Raw genomic sequence first — 18,949 nt, forward strand, 5'->3', positions numbered from 1 at the left:
TGCTACAATTATCCCAAAAGACTCTGACCAACACTGTATTCATTTAAAGTACAGTAGTCTGGAAGCTGGCAAACTTTCCCAAATTAGAGACTCAAGAGTCAATCAATGAATCAAAGTCAGAACACAGTATTGTGTTTTGTTTTTTGTTGTTGTTTTAGTTTGATATTATTTGTAATTTTTGTAGCAATAACTACACTACAAAAAATGTATGATAGTCATTGTTTTGAATATCCAAGCATATATTCAAAAATAATAAAGTTCTTTTTTAACGGTTTTCAGTGTTATCAATCAAATCAGCTTTTCAGATGTTGAAATGTACGACACAAGATTTACCCTCACACCTTTGCAGGGCTGTAAAGAAGGTGCAAGAAGTAGCTTCAGTGCTGGAAAATAACTGTTTTGGCTGCATGAATTTGTTGGAGGCTCAAGGGTCAAAGTGGAGTAATAAGAACAAGAAATATATATTTGTAGCAAAGTCTACCTAACGATGCAGTCCTTTTTTGTAGTGTGCTGTTATTTTGGACATCAAGATGTGAAACGTGCACAGATCTGTTCAAGTGAATCACTGATCACACACAAAATGTTTTTCTGTTTTTTAGGTGACACCATTATGGCAGGTAGAAGCATTTCAGGTTTTTTGTGTTTTTTTCTTATTAAAAAAATGAAAAAATATAACTTTGGGTCAACTTTCATTATCCCCTCCTGCATTTCTACTCATTCCCTCAAACCAAAATATTCTAACAATATGTTCCCTGTTTCTCATTGCTGTTCCTTGTCCCTGTTGTATTTCTTTGGAGTGCTTCATCAAACATCACTCGCAGGCCTTCTCTATTAGTCTCTATATAGAGTATTAATGGTTTTTATATTTGACAATATTTTACAGCAACATTTAATTGATTTTCAATGATCTAATTTAATGTAAAATTGTAGAAAAAAGTATATAAAATATGTTATTCCTGAAGATGTTGTTCTCATTGATCATGTTTTTCGTCATTTCTAACAGACTGATAAATGAAGCGTACTAATAATAAGAAAATTGGTTTAATTGACATTGTTTTCTTAATTGAATCAAATGAGAACGGGGATTTGCTTCAGTGTCTGTGCAAATGTTTTTTTCTTCTTTTCAAATCAAGCCCAGCTCTTTTCCTTGGCAGCCCACACACATCTCTGCTAACCCTATCACCTCAGCCGACAATTAAGCCTGACGCAGATAATGAAAACCTTTCACGGTTCGTGTACCGCCTGCTTACTCACACAGCAGCCTGAATACTTTTTTTTTTCAAAACTCATTTACTGTGGGGGATTAGACCTGTGGAGGTTTGGATATTTTGTAAAGCTCAATGTGTTTGTGATTGTGTATTTGCATTTATTTCCATTAGCGTGGCTTCGTTAACCTCAGACTGAACAGTGTGCTCCTGGCTGTTTTACTAAAATCTATTATTCATGAGGCTTTTAAGAAGTTTTGTCACAAAGCGGCATCCACCTCCACCTAATGACTCAGTGATTTAACAGCACTTCTCTCACACACTCAGCTCTGAAAGTGGGGAAAAAGACCCAGTGGAAACCTACCAAAGAGAGCCACATGGAAACTTCTCCTCTAGCTGACGTAAAAGACGCACTGGCAGCTCCTCTCTAAGAAAGTTCTCTTTGACGACTGTAGTTTCCTGTTAGTTATTCCACAGGAATTTACAAGACGCCACAAACATTTTAATTTGGAGCTGGGCCCATCTCTTGTGGTCTTGGATGCAGCTTTGAATGACTAAGGCTGCACAGAATTTCCTCTTTCTTCAACTAAAGATAAAATGACTATTACAAAAATGAGAAAGTGTAGTTAACTTGTCATTAATGAGAAAAGTTTAGTATTAAATCCTGGCAGAATGGGCCATTTTAAGAGAAATTTTGCAATCCATCATTTGAAATGCAAGATTTTTTTTAAAAAGAAAAGAAACATCAGGAATATACCAAAGTAAATGGAAATCTGGCCAGCATTTTCCATAATTCACATTCACACAATGATGGAGCATGGGACTAAAATCAGGGGGGCTGGTCTGAATATTTAACTCCTGATTTACTTGGATTTTCCCACATAAGCATCTCTAAGGTTTACAGAGAATTGTTCATGTCTTGCTAAAGACAGAGATCTACAACTGCTTCAAGCTGATAGGAAGTCAACAAGAGTTACTCTAAAAACCACCAGTTACAACTAAGGTGTGCAGAAGAGTATATCCAAACATGCAACATGCCAAACCTTGAATAAGATGGTAGTGAAGACTACACAGAAAGAGCAGAAGACCACTCAGGCACCACTCCTTTTGGCTAAGAAATGAAAATTGAGCCTAAAATTCAAATAAATTGGACAATAGAAGATGGAAAAATTGGTGTGATGAATCTCAGTTTCTGCAGCAACATACCAGAAAACTGCAGGGTCTGAATTAGGCATAAACAACATGAAAGAATGGATCCATCCTGCCTTGTATAAATGTTTTGGACTGCCGGTGGTGTGGGGATATTTCCTTGCCACACTTTGGGCCTCTTAGTACCAAGTGAGCATCATTTAAAAAGCCCAGTCTAGCTGAGTATTGTTACTGATTATGACCATCCCTTTATGACTACAGAGTATCCATCTTCTGATGGTTGCTGAAGCAACGGTGTGATCTATCATGTCAACGTGGACCAAAATCTCTAAGAGATGTTCCAAACCCTTATTTTTTCTGCAAAGGATTGACATAGTTCTGAAAGAAAAGGGGGTCCAACCCGATACTAGCAAGGTGTACCCGGTAATGTGTCCAGTGACTGATTACAGGTATCATTAATTTTCAGAACAAATTTAATGGTAATCTGCTTAGTAGATTATAAGAGTATTAAGGTGTGGGAATGTGTACGAACACATATAACATAAAATAAAATGCATATCTTACAACATTACCTCAGCCTTTCTAGATTAAGTAATTTAAAGATTTAACCTCTATCATTATAGTGGAGGTCACTCTGACCATCCGCCCTGTCTCTGTATCCATCCCACCAAGGAATCAATGCCACAACAAATCAATGCAAAACTCTTAAATCTCCAATGTTAATTGTTAAGAGCCCCGTGGCACAGTGAAAGCCTAATTGCATAACATTGCATTAATAAAGATGAGCATGCCCCAACCCTTTCATCATGCAAATGTGTTGTAAAATGCTGATGCATGCTTTAACTCTCACAGATAAACTAAGTATTTTTTATTTTATTGAGACACTGGAGTACCACTACATCATCATGGTGGCAGTTTAATTTTGAAAAAAGCTACTGGATTTATATTGGTTGATTTTTATTGCTTTGTCTGAATAATTTATCCTACCATAGGAACAGCACAGTCTGATGTTATGAGGAGCCTTAATGACTGGCCATAATAGGATGGAGATCAAAAAGTATTTGGCTCTTTGCAGCCCCTTGACTTTATGTCACATGTCTGTTTGAGAGGCTTTGGAAATGAGTAATGCTGCAGGAAGCCAATATTTAGGAAAGCAGGATCACGATTTAAATCACAACATTTTGGTTCAATTTTATTTCAAAAAATAAATAAACATTGATTTTGCTAATTTAGATAGTAAGACAGATAACGAAAGATATGCTCTTTGATCTCTGTACAGCATTTGCTTATGTTAGACTTTGGGAGCGGTGGGTCGCCATTGTTTAACACATGGAGACCTACATTTGCTGTAAACCAGTGGCTTTTTCCTGCAGCACAGTAATAGGAAAATTCACCTGCCATGTTTTTGATGTCATTAGAAACTATAGATCCTAAAAGAGCCAGTGCGAGCACTGAGAGAACAACAGTGCTACCCAAATGATACTATTTTAAGAAAAAAAGTCAAAATGTGGAGATTACAGTTGTTGTTTCAAGACATACTGCTACAGTTTCTGTACCCTCTGAGTTAGTGAGCTCAGAATCTGTTTTAGTAACAAGAAAGGAAATGATTTCTCTTTTAGCACATAAACACAGAGTGGTGATAATTATAAGGACGTTGGAAAGATGGTGCAGAAAGCTGCATCTGGTTAGACGGGAAAACACACAAATGTGGAGAAGGAAATGAAGGAAATGGATTGTAATGGTCATATGCAAGGTTATCGATGGTTACACACTCATGCAATAAAGAGAATGCATGTTGTGTTACCATACGGCTCGTTAATTTGTTTCACTAACTCATCTAAACAAGGTAATTTGTAGAGGGTATAGCAGCTGTGGCAGTTTGTCTTGAAACAACAATGGTAATCTCATTTCAAATTTTTTCCCAAAACGATCAACAATATATTTTTTCTTAATGTGACCCTAATACTCCTTCATTGTTTCCAACCAATTATTATTATTAAAAATAATAATAATAATAATGAAAACTGTTGTTCACTGTTGTCATGAATCTCTGCAACTGATGATCAGCTGATGTCACACTCTGGTTGGACTGATCATCTCAACATCAGCATGTTGTGCATGTGTCATGAGGACACTTTTCCCGGTGTTCTCTGAATCATCATTCATATCCAGTAAACACACACACACACACACACACACACACACACAGAAATAGAGAGAAGAGAGAAAGGAGAGAGAGGAGGGGGGTGGAGTTCTAATCTGCATCTAATCAATAAACTGATCCCAAAAGATTCATTAATTAGGAGCCATAATGCTGACAAAGCTAGCCTGCCAGTGAACTGTATGCATCAGTCAAAATTCACTTCTTTAGACCTTATACATACAAGGTGAGTTTTCCTGGCTGCTGTACAGCAACACCTTGGAAGGCATTTACTGGACAAGGTGTTAAACTCCATAAAGGATTTTTCATAATACAAAATCATTGAATCATTTGCCCACAGCTGCTGTACATGTTAATGTCTTGTAGGAAAAGGAACAGCAATGCAATTGCAATGTTACAAAATAATAATAATAATGTACAACAATTACAAATTTGCACAAAAGGTCAATGTGAAATACCTATGATACTCTCTCTATATAAATATAGTATATATAAATACTCTCTCTCTCTATTTGTCTTTCTCTTTCATATAGATAGATAGAGAGAGATAGGGAGAGAGAGAGAGAGAGAGAGAGAGAGAGAGAGAGAGAGAGAGAGCAGTTAAAAACAGTAATATATGAGTCATATTTGTACGCTGATGATTATTAACGATCAGTATGGTAGTTAGGATAGGTTAACACTCACAGGGTGTATGTTTTCTGTGTTGAATACTTTTGCTTTTACATGTATTTATTCTTTTTTTGTTTTCAAATTTAACATGTAAGTATTTTTCAAGCATGGTATTCATACCTTTTGTTAAGTCAGTGGACTAAATGAATCACAGCCATGAAGCAACAACCTTCCATGAGCTACAGTTGTGCCCTGCTTTGTTCTCAGAGAGGGAGCTCCTTATGTGGATCCTTGCCATGTGCCATAATGTAATTATCACGCTTGTGACAAAGCAAATCATGCCTTGTCAGCTCAAGTAGCCAAAAGCTGTCTATACATGGCTGCTGCAAGCTTATGCGTGTCCATATCAGTCAAATCAATTATTGAGCTTTCGCTTTACAGAAAGAAGGAATGATGAGATGTTTTTTAAAATATAAAGTAAGGACTACAAGGAACCAACGCTTCTCTGGTAAAAAATAAAATCATTAAACAAATTAAACAGCAGTACTCAATTAAAGGTTTTCTTTTTTTTTTTTTTTTTTTTTTTTTGCCTGTCCCATTTGGTTCTTTAGCCGTCAGAATTGTTGTCTGAAGACCAACAAGGATACCCAATGGATTTATTTTGCCAAATGGATCATCGTGGCATTGCCGTATTGGTCCATTTGATCGACCTTTGTTTTTATTATTTATTTTATTTTATTTTCAGTTGTTACAGACGGGACAGACATGAGTGAGGGATAGGAAAGGGAGAAAGAAAGAGGAAGGAAAAGAATAACAGAAGGGGAGAGGGACAGTGAGAAGGGGGGGGGGGGGGGAGAAGGGGAAAAAAAATCTCCTGGATCACCTGTTGAGAGAAAAAGAATAGAAAACAAGCAAAAAAAAAAACAAAGCAACATACTAAACACAACATCATCGCATTAATCTAGCTAAGTGTAAACAGCAGTAAATACTAAATATTCAATGTTGTTGTGCAGCACGCAGGACAGACAGCGCACAATGTGCTTTGAAGTAGCAGCAAAGAAAGGTGTAATTTAAGTCTACGAACAGTGAACACCCGTGTGCACATCTGTGTGGATCAGTGCGCTTGTATTCGAATGGTTTCCACATGTAATGGTCTGCAAGAGGATGTAGAGAGCCATAGCCCTGTCCCCCAGAGCATGAAGCAGGCATGGAGGAGATCCAGGCCCCAGACATCCAGAGGCCCCAGAGTGCGAGAGCCCAAGGAGGACCACCGGAGGGGCATCCGTGCCACCCTCATGGGAAGGGCTGAGGATCCCCAGACGAGGCGTCACCCAGTAGCCACCGAGCAGAAGCTAGAGGGGGCTGCACCGGCGTGCCCGCCGGCTCTGCAGTCAGCCAGCTGTGCCAGAGTGAACCGAGCCGCAGGCCCAGAGGCCGGAGGCCTGAGGGCCCCCCGCACCCCGGAGGAGGCCTGACCGAGCAACAGGCGCCAGGCCCCGCCAAGTAGCCACCGGGAGTGAGCTGGTACATACCTGAGCGCCCAGCCCTGGACACCAAGAACCACCAATGCACCGACCCCTGAGGGCATCAGTCACTCTGACTCAAACTGATCGCCAAGGAGCCAGAAAAGCCTCGTTTCTCACCCCCGCTAAAGCTCCTGTTGATTCTGCATTTGTGTGTTCATGTGTGTGTGACAGAAAATCAGTGCAGAGTTAATGCAGGCTGTTCTGTTGCCCCCTCCTGATCCAACACAGCATGAAAATCACTAAACCACGTAAGCCTCTTGTGTCCTGAAGTGATCGAGAGACAAACACACTCCAGACACATAAACAAAAAACCTTTTTGCACTTTTATCAATTGCACGATCATCCTACATGAAGACCAGACACTATGGCTTAAAGTGGTGTCCCAATTTTCTTGAAAGATGGAACTGATATTATACTTTTACTTCCCCTTTACTTCCCCTAAATCTTCCCTGTTTGAGTAACCATTGATTAGTCAATAAAAAATTTTTGATCCTGAAGGTTGACCCCGAAGGAAATTGGGTAATTCTAATTATTATGCAGTTAGTTCAAATCATCAAATCAAGGCCACAGGAGTCTCTGTTAGATGACCAGATGACTTAATGACTGATTGATACAGCCTGTCCGTTAACATATATCAAACTTTTGTATTTGTCTCTAGACATTTACATTTTCTCTTCAAGGCAAACAACACATTATCTTCCACTGAGTTATTTATATGATCCATGTAGTCCTGTGGAAAACACTGAGTGGTCCATTACACAGTAATAGTTTGTGGCTCTGCGTGGTATAAATGAGATCTCAGTGTGTCCTGGAGCCACGGAAACAAGATAAAACTGGTAGAAACCTTAGTAATAATGGGAATGAGAGCTTATGTGTTTCAGTGTGTGTGCCCGTGTGAAATCCTGCTGCTCAGCCCTGCAATTAGCTTCTGTGTGTGCGCGTGCGTGTATGCGTGAAAGTAATGCCTGGAGATGCTGTTAACACTTCATCTGTTGCCATAACAACTGCACCAGGCTCAGTGTTAGTGAGCTGGCTCACTGACTGACTGGAAGGCTGTAAACAAACTTCAGGACTGATCGTCTCATGTGGAGGCAAGTTCACTGATTGACTGCCAGATGTACTGACTGATAACTGGACAGGGTCCATGCAATGTTTAATACTAGGTTTCAAGATAAATCATAACAGTTGATACAAAAACGTTACTCTTCCTGAACAAAGGCAACTTTCTGAATATGGATGAGATAGCAACACAAGCATTTTTTTCCTTATATGCTGTTATATAGGGTTGAAATAATCTCACCACTTTAATGAAAGTGGCTGGAAGTCGAGCAAACGAAAATATCAGCAGAACTTTTCAAACAAACAAACAAACAAACAAACAAACAAACAAACAAACAAACAAACAAACAAACAAACAAACAAACAAACAAAAATCTATACTTCAACAGTGACGTCCATGGAGAAAAAGGAGAGTGTCTGACCGTTGTGGTAGAACTATATGCCTTATATGAGCTTTTTAATCCTGACACCTAGTGGTGAGAATTTAAAATTGCATTTTAGTGACGCAGCAAAAACATAAATATCGCCTTGAAAAATTGTAAATAATAATAATACAAATACTACTACTACTACTAATAAGAATAAGAATAAGAATAAGAATAAGAATAAGAATAAGAATAAGAATAAGAATAAGAATAAGAATAAGAATAAGAATAATAATAAGAAGAAGAATGAAAAGATATAAATAAAAATAGAAAACTGAGGGTAGTCTTTCATAAGATGAGAACTGGCTGATCTATGCAAATTCCCACAGAAATGCACAAATTGTCATTTACAGCATGATAATTTCCACGGGCATCTTAGACATCACGATTATTTGTTTGCTTAAGACATTTTGCATATAGCAAATGTTAGATGCAATCTAGATTTTAAGAAATCAGTCACTGACATATATTCTGGGAATGTGAAGAAAGAGGTTTTTTTTTTAAAGCAAACAATACTGTTTTCCCCTTAAACTTTTTACTCGGTCTTAAGAAAATGTGTTTTTTTTTAATTTGTGGAATAAGTGGGTCAAATATATCAAACCATTACAATCAGATTTCATGGAGGTCTTAAGTGAATGATCGTGTCATCTTTTGTATTTCCTCTTTCCTCTAGCAAGTTTTACTCCTCTTTTTTTCTTATATTGCTTTCTAAACTCACTGATATTTTTTAAGTAACTAGACATCAAGGAGATTATAGGAAAATAAATACAAAAATATATTACATACGTCAAACAATCGAAAAATATGCCATACTTTTGAGCTTTTTTAAGATTATAGAGAATCAAGTAAAATATGTAAAATGAAAACCTTATTGATTACTAAAAGCCAATTTGAATACACCTGTTTGTTTATTTATTTAAATAGATAAATGTTAAGTAGATCAAGCGGAACTGTTGTTTACTGGATGGCAGGAAACTCCGTGGATGTGACACACTCTCCTCGCTCTGTCCAATCAGAAGAGACAGCTTCTCTACGTAATTCCGCACATGTGACGAACTGTCATGGTAGCCTCCTCGCTCACATCCCAACTGTAAAGACAAACTGAGCGCGGATATTTTTGTTGTTTACTGGTTAAATATGAAGTATTTGCTCCGGCTGGGGCGCTCGTTCGCCCGCCTTCATGTCCGGTTATGTCACCAGAGTGTTTACAGCCGCCATACTAACGCATGTAGAGTGGGAGTGGACCTCGGAGAGAAGTGAGTGGTCTTTCCCAGTTTCCATTCTCTTCCATGAACTGTGAAATAAAGCGAGCGGTGCAGGGTCACTGGCAGTTTCACGTGTTGTGTTCTTGCTGTTTTTGTAGGAAACTTGAAATCTCTTCAGGGAGGTTTGCCAGATTTGCTGATGGAGCTGCTGTAGTACAGGTACAAAAAAGTCTTCTTTGATTTGTCTTCGCCCTTTCTTTTTGCTTCTTTGTGTATTGTTTCTATTTCTGATTCTGTTTACTACTAATCCTCCTTCTGTTGTGGTAATTCATTAAACACCAGGCATAACTTTGTTGGCAAAAGATCTTTATTACAGAATAGTAAACCATGGGCCATCAGCATGCAGAGAATCGTCACTTATGCACAGGAATCCCACCAAGAAAAAAATCCTTTCAACTGGTAGCAGCCGGTCTATTAGTTTGGCTTTATGTCCCATGTCCGTTTTACCCAGGACGTGTCAGCACAGCACAGCAGAACCTATACTGAGGCTTGTATTGTTCGTGTTCATATGTTCAACTTGTAATTCACCTCTGTGGCTGCTTATTAAAACAGAGCAAAGATGACCTGTGATTTTTTTTAAAAAAATGTTGTTCTTCAGGTTTAAATGGTGACCACTTTTTCCTTTTCCCATAGCTCGGAGACACCTCTGTGATGGTGACCGCTGTGAGCAAAACCAAACCTTCTCCGTCTCAGTTCATGCCGCTTGTGGTACGACTCCATGTTTGTTACAGCCGTGTTCTAAGTGGATTTGACTTTATGAATCCCCGATGTAAGGAAACATCTGGTGGGGTTCTTTTGATTTAATATCCTTTTCAACTGACAGGTGGACTACAGACAGAAAGCTGCAGCTGCTGGTCGGATTCCCACGAACTACCTGCGGCGAGAGCTGGGCACCACCGACAATGAGATCCTCACCAGCAGACTTATTGGTGAGTTAATAAGATAAGCGCTGTCCTTACTGAGTGTATAACATTGTCGTGGAGGTTTGGTTTCCTGTTTAATTGGAGTGACCTGACTAACTTTCCCGTTCGTTTTACTCAGATCGGTCGATTAGACCTCTTTTCCCTCCTGGTTATTTCTATGACACTCAGGTAAGTTAAATTTTAAAGAATTTTCACTGTCATGTGGTGATTATGTTGCCACATTTTTGTTTTCTTGCACAAAGGTGATAATCCTCCCATTCTGTTTTAATGTATGTTCACTCCTAAAGATCCTCTGTAACCTGCTAGCAGTCGATGGCGCCAATGATCCAGATGTGCTGGCTATTAATGCAGGTGAGGTAAATCTCAGCTACAGAGATTTCTTCACAAATCAGATTTTTTTTGTTTGTTTGTTTTATATCCTCGAGTAAAACATTATATTCTTCCATTAAAGCTTCTGCTGCCCTGGCCCTGTCTGACATCCCCTGGCATGGACCAGTGGGTGAGAAATATGCATATTGTTTTATTGATCTGAAATGGTGGTTTTCACTTCACTTTCAGTTCCTGGGACATTATTGTTATTATTGTTTATCTCCACCTTGGAGCTACTTATGTTATTGTGTGTGCAGGTGCTGTGCGTGTGGGTATGGTAAATGGAGAGTTGCTGGTCAACCCCACGAGGGCAGAGATGGCTTCTAGCAGTCTTAACCTGATAGTGGCTGGAGCTCCCAGCAGTCAAGTGGGTAAGTTAATAATTGGTATGTGATAAGCAGCAGAATATCTAGTGTTTATAGCGGCATGTAGTTAAGCTGCTAAGTTTAGAATTCAAACACTTGATCAAGTGTTTGGAATCACTTTGCTGAGGAGATAGTGCCTGCAGAAGTATTGACTTCCTGTATTTATAGACTTACCTTTATGTAAATTGTCTTTTATTGCTTCTCCTTTATGGGGATTTATTCATAATAGCATTTTGTGTTTTAAATTTGACAATTTCTGCTAAAGGTTACCTTGGACTTTTTTTTAAATTTTTTTGTGGCCTGGATGTGTGGCTTTCTGTAATAATTCAGTTTCTGAGAATCCTACATTTTCCTGACTCCTGCTTCTTGTGCCTGTCTTAGACAGCATCACATACTCATGTTTCTCTGTGTCTGCCAGTGATGATTGAGGCATCAGCTGAAAACGTGCTGCAGCAGGACTTCTGCCATGCTGTGAAGGTGGGAGTGAAACACACCCAGCAAATCATACATGCCATCCAGCAGCTGGCACGAGAGCAGAAGGTGACTAAGCGCACCCCGGTCAAGATGTTTTCACCCCCGGCTGACATGGTGGAACATGTTCGGAGGTAAGAACACAGCCTGAGACTGAGGAAGATGAAGGCAAAGGATGCTGGGAATTAAGCAGTGTATTTTGAAATGTTTTGATAAACGAGAAAACAAAATAATCTTGAGGCAAGGGTAATGATTTCATTTAATGGTTTGGCCAAAAATAGGACAAAAATAGGATTTATATTGTTCTAGCTCTCAGAAATGACTTGCTTTTCCTTTTCCTGTTGCAGATTAGCTTCTGAGAGGATCTACGCTGTTTTTACCGATTATACTCATGACAAGGTAAAATCTATCATCTTTATTCAGCTTTCTGCTTCAATTTATGTATTAGGGAAGTTTACCTAAATAACTGTAATAATCTCATCATAATCTTTTTAGATTTCGAGAGATGAAGCAATCAACAAAGTTCGGCTGGAAACTGAAGAGGAACTTAAAGGTAGGCCTTCAAAGTTATGGTGCATGGAAAGAATTTACAGTTGAGTTTCCAGTGTTGCTGTATTTCCATCTTTAACCCCTGTCAATTGATGTCGTCGATTCATAGAAAAATTCCCTCAGGCCGAGCCTTTTGAAGTCATTGAATCCTTTAACACTTTGAGCAAGGAAATCTTCCGTAATCTAGTGCTCAATGAGTACAGGAGGTAAGCACTCTGTGTTGTGGGTGGATATTATAATGTCACATCATCTGGGTGTGGAAAAATGGAAACATTGTGTTTCCCATTTTGTGTTTTTAGGTGTGATGGAAGAGAGCTGACTGGTTTAAGAAACATTTCATGTGATGTAGATCTATTTAAACCGCTGCATGGCTCGGCTCTGTTTCAAAGAGGACAAACACAGGTATGCTAAAGCACAAAGAGCCAACAAAAGTCATAGTTCATTTGGTAAATAAGTTGGGGTTTTTTTTGAAGGGATTGAAGATGTTTGTGGCTGTTTCTTCAGTTTTGAAAGCAAAAGTATGACAGGTTTGAATACAACAGCAGGAACGCTGAAACTGTAGTCGAGATATGTCGCTTTAATGACTGTTACACAGGATTTTTTCCTGGCTCAGAGTAGGCCTGTTTGGTACACACTTAAGCATGATCAGTTTAAATAAAGTATCGTCTATGAGTCTGTGTTACCAGTGTACCATTCTGTGTTTAAAAAATCCTCTAAACTGGAAAAACTTGGATGTTACCTGTAACAAAGTCCTCCTCTGCTCCCTGTAGGTGCTGTGCAGTGTCACATTTGATTCCCTGGAGTCCAGCATCAAAACAGATATTATCACTACAGCTTTAAGGTAAAACAACCCGAACACATATCCCAAAAAGTTGATTCTGTTCATCTGGAAGTAGCGTTTTCAGTGGGAGAGAAAATTTCGTTACTCATCCAAGTGACTTCTTCAGTCACTTGCAGACCCCTGCAGGTTTCCCCTTAGATCCTGAGACTGAAGAAGTCACTTTGATGAGTGACTAAACATTTGTCCCGCTGAAAACGCTACATCCAGATAAACAGAATCAACTTTTTGGAATTTCCTTACATGGATGCTCAGACGGGAGCATGACCATAACTGGATATTTGTTGCTCATGCTGATACTGTTTATCATGGATTAAAAAAACGGTATCACCTCATATACTTTATATATACAGATATGCAGTATGTTAATGTAGTATTGAAAAGGATCATTGTTCAGGAAGTTTCAAGGAATGTATTTCAAAAGCTAGTTATTAATTGTGGAGATACTGCCAGCGTCTACCAACATCTGCACTCCTGTGATGCATGCATTTCTTTTTGCAGTGGCATCAAAGACAAAAACTTTATGCTTCATTATGAAGTAAGTAAAATCATTTTTTAAGTCACATAGTTTATCAGATATTAAATATAATTGTTTTAGTTTTCAAATAGAGCTGTAAAGTCAACTTTCCTTTCTTTTAGTTCCCCCCATATGCAACCAATGAGACTGGAAAGATGGGAGGCCTCAACAGGCGAGAGCTTGGACATGGTTTGTTTGACTTTTTTCATCCTCTGTTTGTATTCAGTCTAATAATCCCTCATTTCCATCAAGAATCTTTTGTGCATTGTTCGTGTTTTTGCAGGAGCTCTGGCCGAGAAGGCTCTGAGACCAGTCATTCCTAAAGACTTCCCTTTCACCATCAGGGTCACTGCTGAGGTGTTAGAGTCAAATGGTGAGTGCGGGGAAGCAATTTTATAAGTCGTAATATAAAAAGTCACAAATACGAATGTGTCCATTGCTCTTATTTTTCAACATATTTCCATCTCTGCATGTCCTCTCAGGATCCTCCTCTATGGCTTCAGCGTGTGGGGGCAGCCTCGCTCTTATGGATGCAGGTACTGTTCTGACTTTTTAGTTAATCCAGGAAAAATCCAGTTGTAAATTGCTCTCTGGACCTTAGACGTGCAGACAGCAAACATCAGCTTTTTTTTTTCAAAGTGACCTGAATTTTGCATGTGTCTGGATACGATGCTAGTCAGATAATATGTCATATAATAATGATTAACTAATATATCTAAATCTGTGTTGCCAGGTGTGCCCATCTCTTCTGCTGTGGCAGGTGTAGCCATTGGTCTCATCTCCAAGGCTAACCCAGAAAAACCTGCTGAGATAGAAAACTACAGACTATTAACAGACATTCTGGTAAGTCCAGTTTGTGATCAGTTATTATCACTAACAAGTGGAAGAAAGATTATAGTTGAATGCTCAAAATGTTATTGTAGTTGTTCCTGGGTATGACAGGTGTTGAGTATGAGCTCTTAACTGTTTCGTAAACAGGGAATAGAGGATTACCTGGGAGATATGGACTTCAAACTGGCAGGAACAAACAAGGGTATCACTGCTTTACAGGTACTGCATTGAGTAACTTGTAATAAGTGTCTAAGAAAGATGTTTTAGAAGTAAAATTTAATAAAGCTAGCTGAAGGGACATCACTTTTTCATAGAAATGTTTTAATATAAACTGTACTCAATGTGTAAAATATTAAAGAAGAGACCAGTATAGTGTTAGAGCTTTATTTTATTCTCTTTTTATTATAAGACAACACTAACTTGTCTCTGTAATGGCAAGTTAAGCAGGATTCTTCTTAGTGAAAGTGTTGTTCTGCTTAAACGACTGCGTGGTGAAACATAAATGGCCTTTCTGATACAGATGAAATGTATTAACTAAATTTTCTTTATTTTACCTCCAGGCTGATGTGAAGATTCCTGGGTTGCCACTGAAGGTGGTCATGGAGGCAATCCAACAGGCCACAGGTAGCCCCAAAACTGAGAAATATACTCTTTATTAAAATTTTATTTGCATGGCTGTTTTTCAGCATTTGCCTGTTGTTGTGTTTCAGTGGCAAAGAGGGAGATCTTGGGCATTATGAACAAATGCATAGCAAAACCCAGAGAGAGCAGGAAAGAGAATGGACCTGTTGTAGGTAGGTTATGTCTGAATATTATATATATAGAAAGATGCAATATTTAATAGACAGTTTTTACTGTCATCTGTTCCAATATGTGATGTTTTCTGTCTTCAGAAAATGTCCGGGTACCTGTCTCAAGGCGAGCTCGCTTTGTTGGCCCTGGAGGCTACAACCTCCGCAGGCTTCAAGCTCAAACAGGTAATGTATAAGTAATAAAGTCTGAAAAAGGCAACTTGGAATGTGATGGTGACGTGATGCTAATCCAGCAGCACACAGATTTGTTTTTTCATAATAGAAACTGTTGTGCAGAATATAAAAACGTCACCACGTTTTCTTCTTTGCCTTTAGGTGTGACGATAAGTCAGGTAGACGAAGAGACTTTTTCCGTGTTCGCTCCAACACCAGGAGCCATGAACGAAGCCCAACACTTCATCAGCGAGATCTGCAAAGATGATGTGAGTCTCCCCCACTTGTAATTACCTTTATAATAGCAGTCTGTCTTTATTCAGAGCCTTTCAAAATTTGTGTTAAAATTTGCTCTACAGAGAACCCGAAACAGATTAAAAAAAGAGGAATATAGTATAAAGCTTAAGCTAGATGGCATTTAAACAAAGAAATAAGAGAAATAATCCTGATCAGTACACTTAAAAAAACAGGAAAGCTCTCAGCATGCTCTAATAAAACATAAAATATATATATCTATATTTATATATTCTAATAGTTTCTTTGCACCCTTTTATGCACATATATAAACTCAATTGCTGTTTTATATCACAATGCAAACATGACCTGCATAAACAAATCAAAACATTAAGAACAACTGCTTACACATATTACACATATTCATAATGTATGTAGGTGAAAATGGGTCTATTTCTTTGTTTTGCAGCAAGAACAGCAGCTGGAGTTTGGTGCTATCTACACTGCCACCATCACAGAAATAAGGTAAACTAAAACAATGCGTTATTTACCAACAGTGTTTGTTTACAGTTATTTCTCCACACTTGGAAACTGATTTATGTATAAATAAAGTATTGCAGCCTTCATACATTCATCTGTTCTTCTGCTCCTCTGCTTTAGGGACATTGGCGTGATGGTGAAACTTTATCCCAACATGACTCCTGTCCTGCTGCACAACTCCCAGCTGGACCACAAACGGGTTTGTGAATTTGTCTGCGTAAAATGGTTTTCCTTTTGAGTCTGATGGTAAGATTTCTACTTAAGTCACTTCCTTTATTTTCCTTTTAGATCAAACATCCGAGTGCTTTGGGCTTAGAGGTGGGACAGGAGATACAGGTGCGTCTCGGTTACTGCAGACAAGGCATTGCGTATTTCAGTCTGGGATGCTTGTATCTAAACTGTGTTCTGCTAACAGGTCAAGTATTTTGGACGGGACCCAACAGATGGCAGAATGAGGCTTTCGCGGAAGGTGCTCCAGTCTACCGCTGCAAGTGTCGTAAAGAGACTGAATGACAAACAGAGCATCTCCATGGGTTCAAGCGACATGCAGACGACCAGTACAGATTCGTGACACTCCCCCATGACTGCCTAACTTCTGGCTTTTCTGTCAGAGTAGACTTGGACTGAGTCAACTTTCCCTTTTCAAACAACAGATCTTGTTACGAACTATACATAAAGAAGGTTACTCCGCTGCTGAGAGCATGGATGTGGCTAAAATGCTGCTGACATCATGACTCTGAGAATTTGCACAAACAAACGGATAAGACGAGGAGGCAAACATTTTCAAAAATACAAGTGTCTACCCATTTTCATGCTCTGTTGTTTGACTGTATCAAAGTCATAAGATTTTTCTTTCATTACACAACAACAGTGCTTCTGTCATTCACATGTGTGATAATGTTGCCTCTTGAGGCATATTTGGTATCTGTTGTAGCAGCGTGTCCACTAAAGAAAAGAAAGGCAAGTGGGTGATGTGTTAGAGAGAGGCGTTTTCTTAATCTTTATATGGTGTTGCATTTATATTATATGTGAGTAATAAAATGTAAATAAAAAATCAGCCACAGGTGGGCCACATGCCAGTGTACTCCTAGTGCTGTTACCAACCATGGATAAGTAGGTCAGGAAGGGGATCCGATGTAAAATCTTCAAATCAAATATGTGGATCATCAAGAATGAACCAATGGTGCTGTTGACCAGCAGGGTGCTGGTGGAAACTGCTGTACAAAGAAAGAGGAAAGCAGGAGAGAAGGAAAGGTTTGTAAATGAGAGTTTACAAACCCAACTAAAAGGAGTAGCAGTATGTAGACGTAATATGTAAATAAAGTCATTAATGATTTCTTTATTCATGTCTTTAAGTCAACAAAACACCTTCCAACCGTGCCAGAATGTACTGAGTGCATGCATGTAAAATTTTCTTCATAAAAAGCTGATTTAATTGCATGTTTCAGTGGCCACATGCAGGCACACAAGTACTGCTTCAGCGTGTTTTAAAAAAGACAGTTGCTTCACAAGCAACTGCTTCACAAGGGCAGCACGGTGGCACGGTGGTTAGCACTGTTGCCGCACAGCAACCTGAGTTCAATTCCAACATCAGGCCGGGGTCTTTCTGTGTGGAGTTTGCATGTTCTCCCCGTGTTTGCGTGGGTTCTCTCCGGGTACTCCGGCTTCCTCCCACCGTCCAAAGACATGCAGCTTGTGGGGATAGGTTAATTGATTAATCCAAATTGTCACTAGGTGTGAATGTGAGTGTGAATGGTTGTCTGTCCCTATGTGTTAGCCCTGCGACAGACTGGCGACCTGTCCAGGGTGTACCCCGCCTTTCGCCCTATGACAGCTGGGATAGGCTCCAGCGCCCCCCGCGACCCTGAAAAGGATAAGCGGAAGCAAGTGGATGGATGGATGGACAGTTGCTTCACAATAGAAAAGGTTCATCCAGTGGGTCCTTAAAAGAAACTGAGTGGTGGAGATGATAACAGGAGAGCTGTAAAATTTCAACATTTATTTAAAACAATTTATTGCATAATATTGGACAGGGAAAGATCTAATAACTCTTTGGAGTCTTACAGAAGAATTAAGTGTTTCTCTGTTCAGCCTTAATCTAAGAGTGTTAGTAGTAATGTGTAGGGTTGCATCAGGAAGGGCCTACAGATCTGGAGGGAGGAGGAATGAAAGTCAGTAGAAGCAAGGCAGAATACATGTGTATGACTTAAATACCTCTGGGCTACAATCCAAAACAACAGACAGTGCACAAGACAGTATAGGCAGGGTGGAGTGGCTGTCGAGGTAATTTGTGGATATATTGGACAAAGGATGTTGAAGACGAAGCTTGCCAGACAGGAGGACAAGAGGATAACCTCTGAGAAGATTGATGGATGCAGAGGAAGGTTGATGTGACAGAGGAGGATGGACTGAGATGGAGGCAGATGATCCTCTGTGGCTCACCTTTCTCTGCAGAATAGTTTGAATTCAGTCATGTTGGGAGGTTCGTGAACATGAACGGCCTGTTTAAGGTCATGCGTCTAATTTAGGTCCCAACTTTGAATAGACCAATCCCAAACCTTTGTTTTGTTTTTGTTTTTTTGTTTTTTTTGAGGCATTCAGTGAAGTTTTGGTGTTTTGGATCATTGTCTTGCCGCATAACCCAAGTCTGCTAAAATTTCAGATGGCTGGACATTCTCATTCATGATTTTCTGGTAGAGGACAGACTTCACGGTTCCATCAGCTGCATAAAGCAGCAAACCAGCCCCAGACCATCACACTACCGTCACCATGTTTGACTGTTGCTTTGATATTCTTTTAATTAAATGTTAGTTTTACTTACCAAAAAGTTAATCTTTTGTCTGAGGAATATTTTCCAAGAAGTCTAGAAACTTATGCCAAAAAAACCCATCAAGCTTTTATTCCTTTCTTTCTCTGTAGATCATGGCTTGAAGTGTTGCTTTTTCCAA

The 18,949-nt window shown here is 39.2% G+C and overlaps 1 protein-coding gene across 3 annotated transcripts; it reads left to right on the plus strand.

Moving 5' to 3' along the window:
• The first annotated feature begins 9,165 nt into the window (after nucleotides 1-9,165).
• On the plus strand, nucleotides 9,166-17,073 carry pnpt1 (polyribonucleotide nucleotidyltransferase 1). 3 transcript variants are annotated; one of them, XM_085296372.1, is made up of 28 exons: nucleotides 9,166-9,390; nucleotides 9,498-9,558; nucleotides 10,033-10,107; nucleotides 10,223-10,328; nucleotides 10,441-10,490; nucleotides 10,610-10,673; nucleotides 10,774-10,821; nucleotides 10,949-11,062; nucleotides 11,475-11,661; nucleotides 11,875-11,926; nucleotides 12,023-12,080; nucleotides 12,186-12,282; nucleotides 12,376-12,478; nucleotides 12,847-12,917; nucleotides 13,416-13,452; nucleotides 13,554-13,620; nucleotides 13,715-13,804; nucleotides 13,914-13,967; nucleotides 14,165-14,274; nucleotides 14,410-14,481; nucleotides 14,823-14,886; nucleotides 14,973-15,056; nucleotides 15,156-15,239; nucleotides 15,390-15,496; nucleotides 15,931-15,986; nucleotides 16,122-16,200; nucleotides 16,290-16,337; nucleotides 16,417-17,073. In XM_085296372.1, the coding sequence occupies exons 1-28, from the start codon at nucleotides 9,272-9,274 to the stop codon at nucleotides 16,570-16,572; spliced, it is 2,313 nt and encodes a 770-aa protein (XP_085152498.1). In that variant the 5' UTR covers nucleotides 9,166-9,271; the 3' UTR covers nucleotides 16,573-17,073. The 3 variants fall into 3 exon arrangements, with proteins under 3 accessions (XP_085152498.1, XP_085152499.1, XP_085152500.1); XM_085296373.1 differs by having other exon boundaries at nucleotides 9,303-9,390; nucleotides 9,498-9,886; XM_085296374.1 differs by lacking the exon at nucleotides 9,166-9,390 and adding an exon at nucleotides 9,703-9,886 and having other exon boundaries at nucleotides 9,500-9,558.
• Nucleotides 17,074-18,949: the final 1,876 nt, after the last annotated feature.

Source organism: Mchenga conophoros, linkage group LG13 (genome assembly GCF_057382185.1).
Source record: "Mchenga conophoros isolate Kocher_MC1m ecotype Shallow Benthic linkage group LG13, M_conophoros_male_GT1.1, whole genome shotgun sequence".
Taxonomy (NCBI): Eukaryota; Metazoa; Chordata; class Actinopteri; order Cichliformes; family Cichlidae; genus Mchenga; species Mchenga conophoros.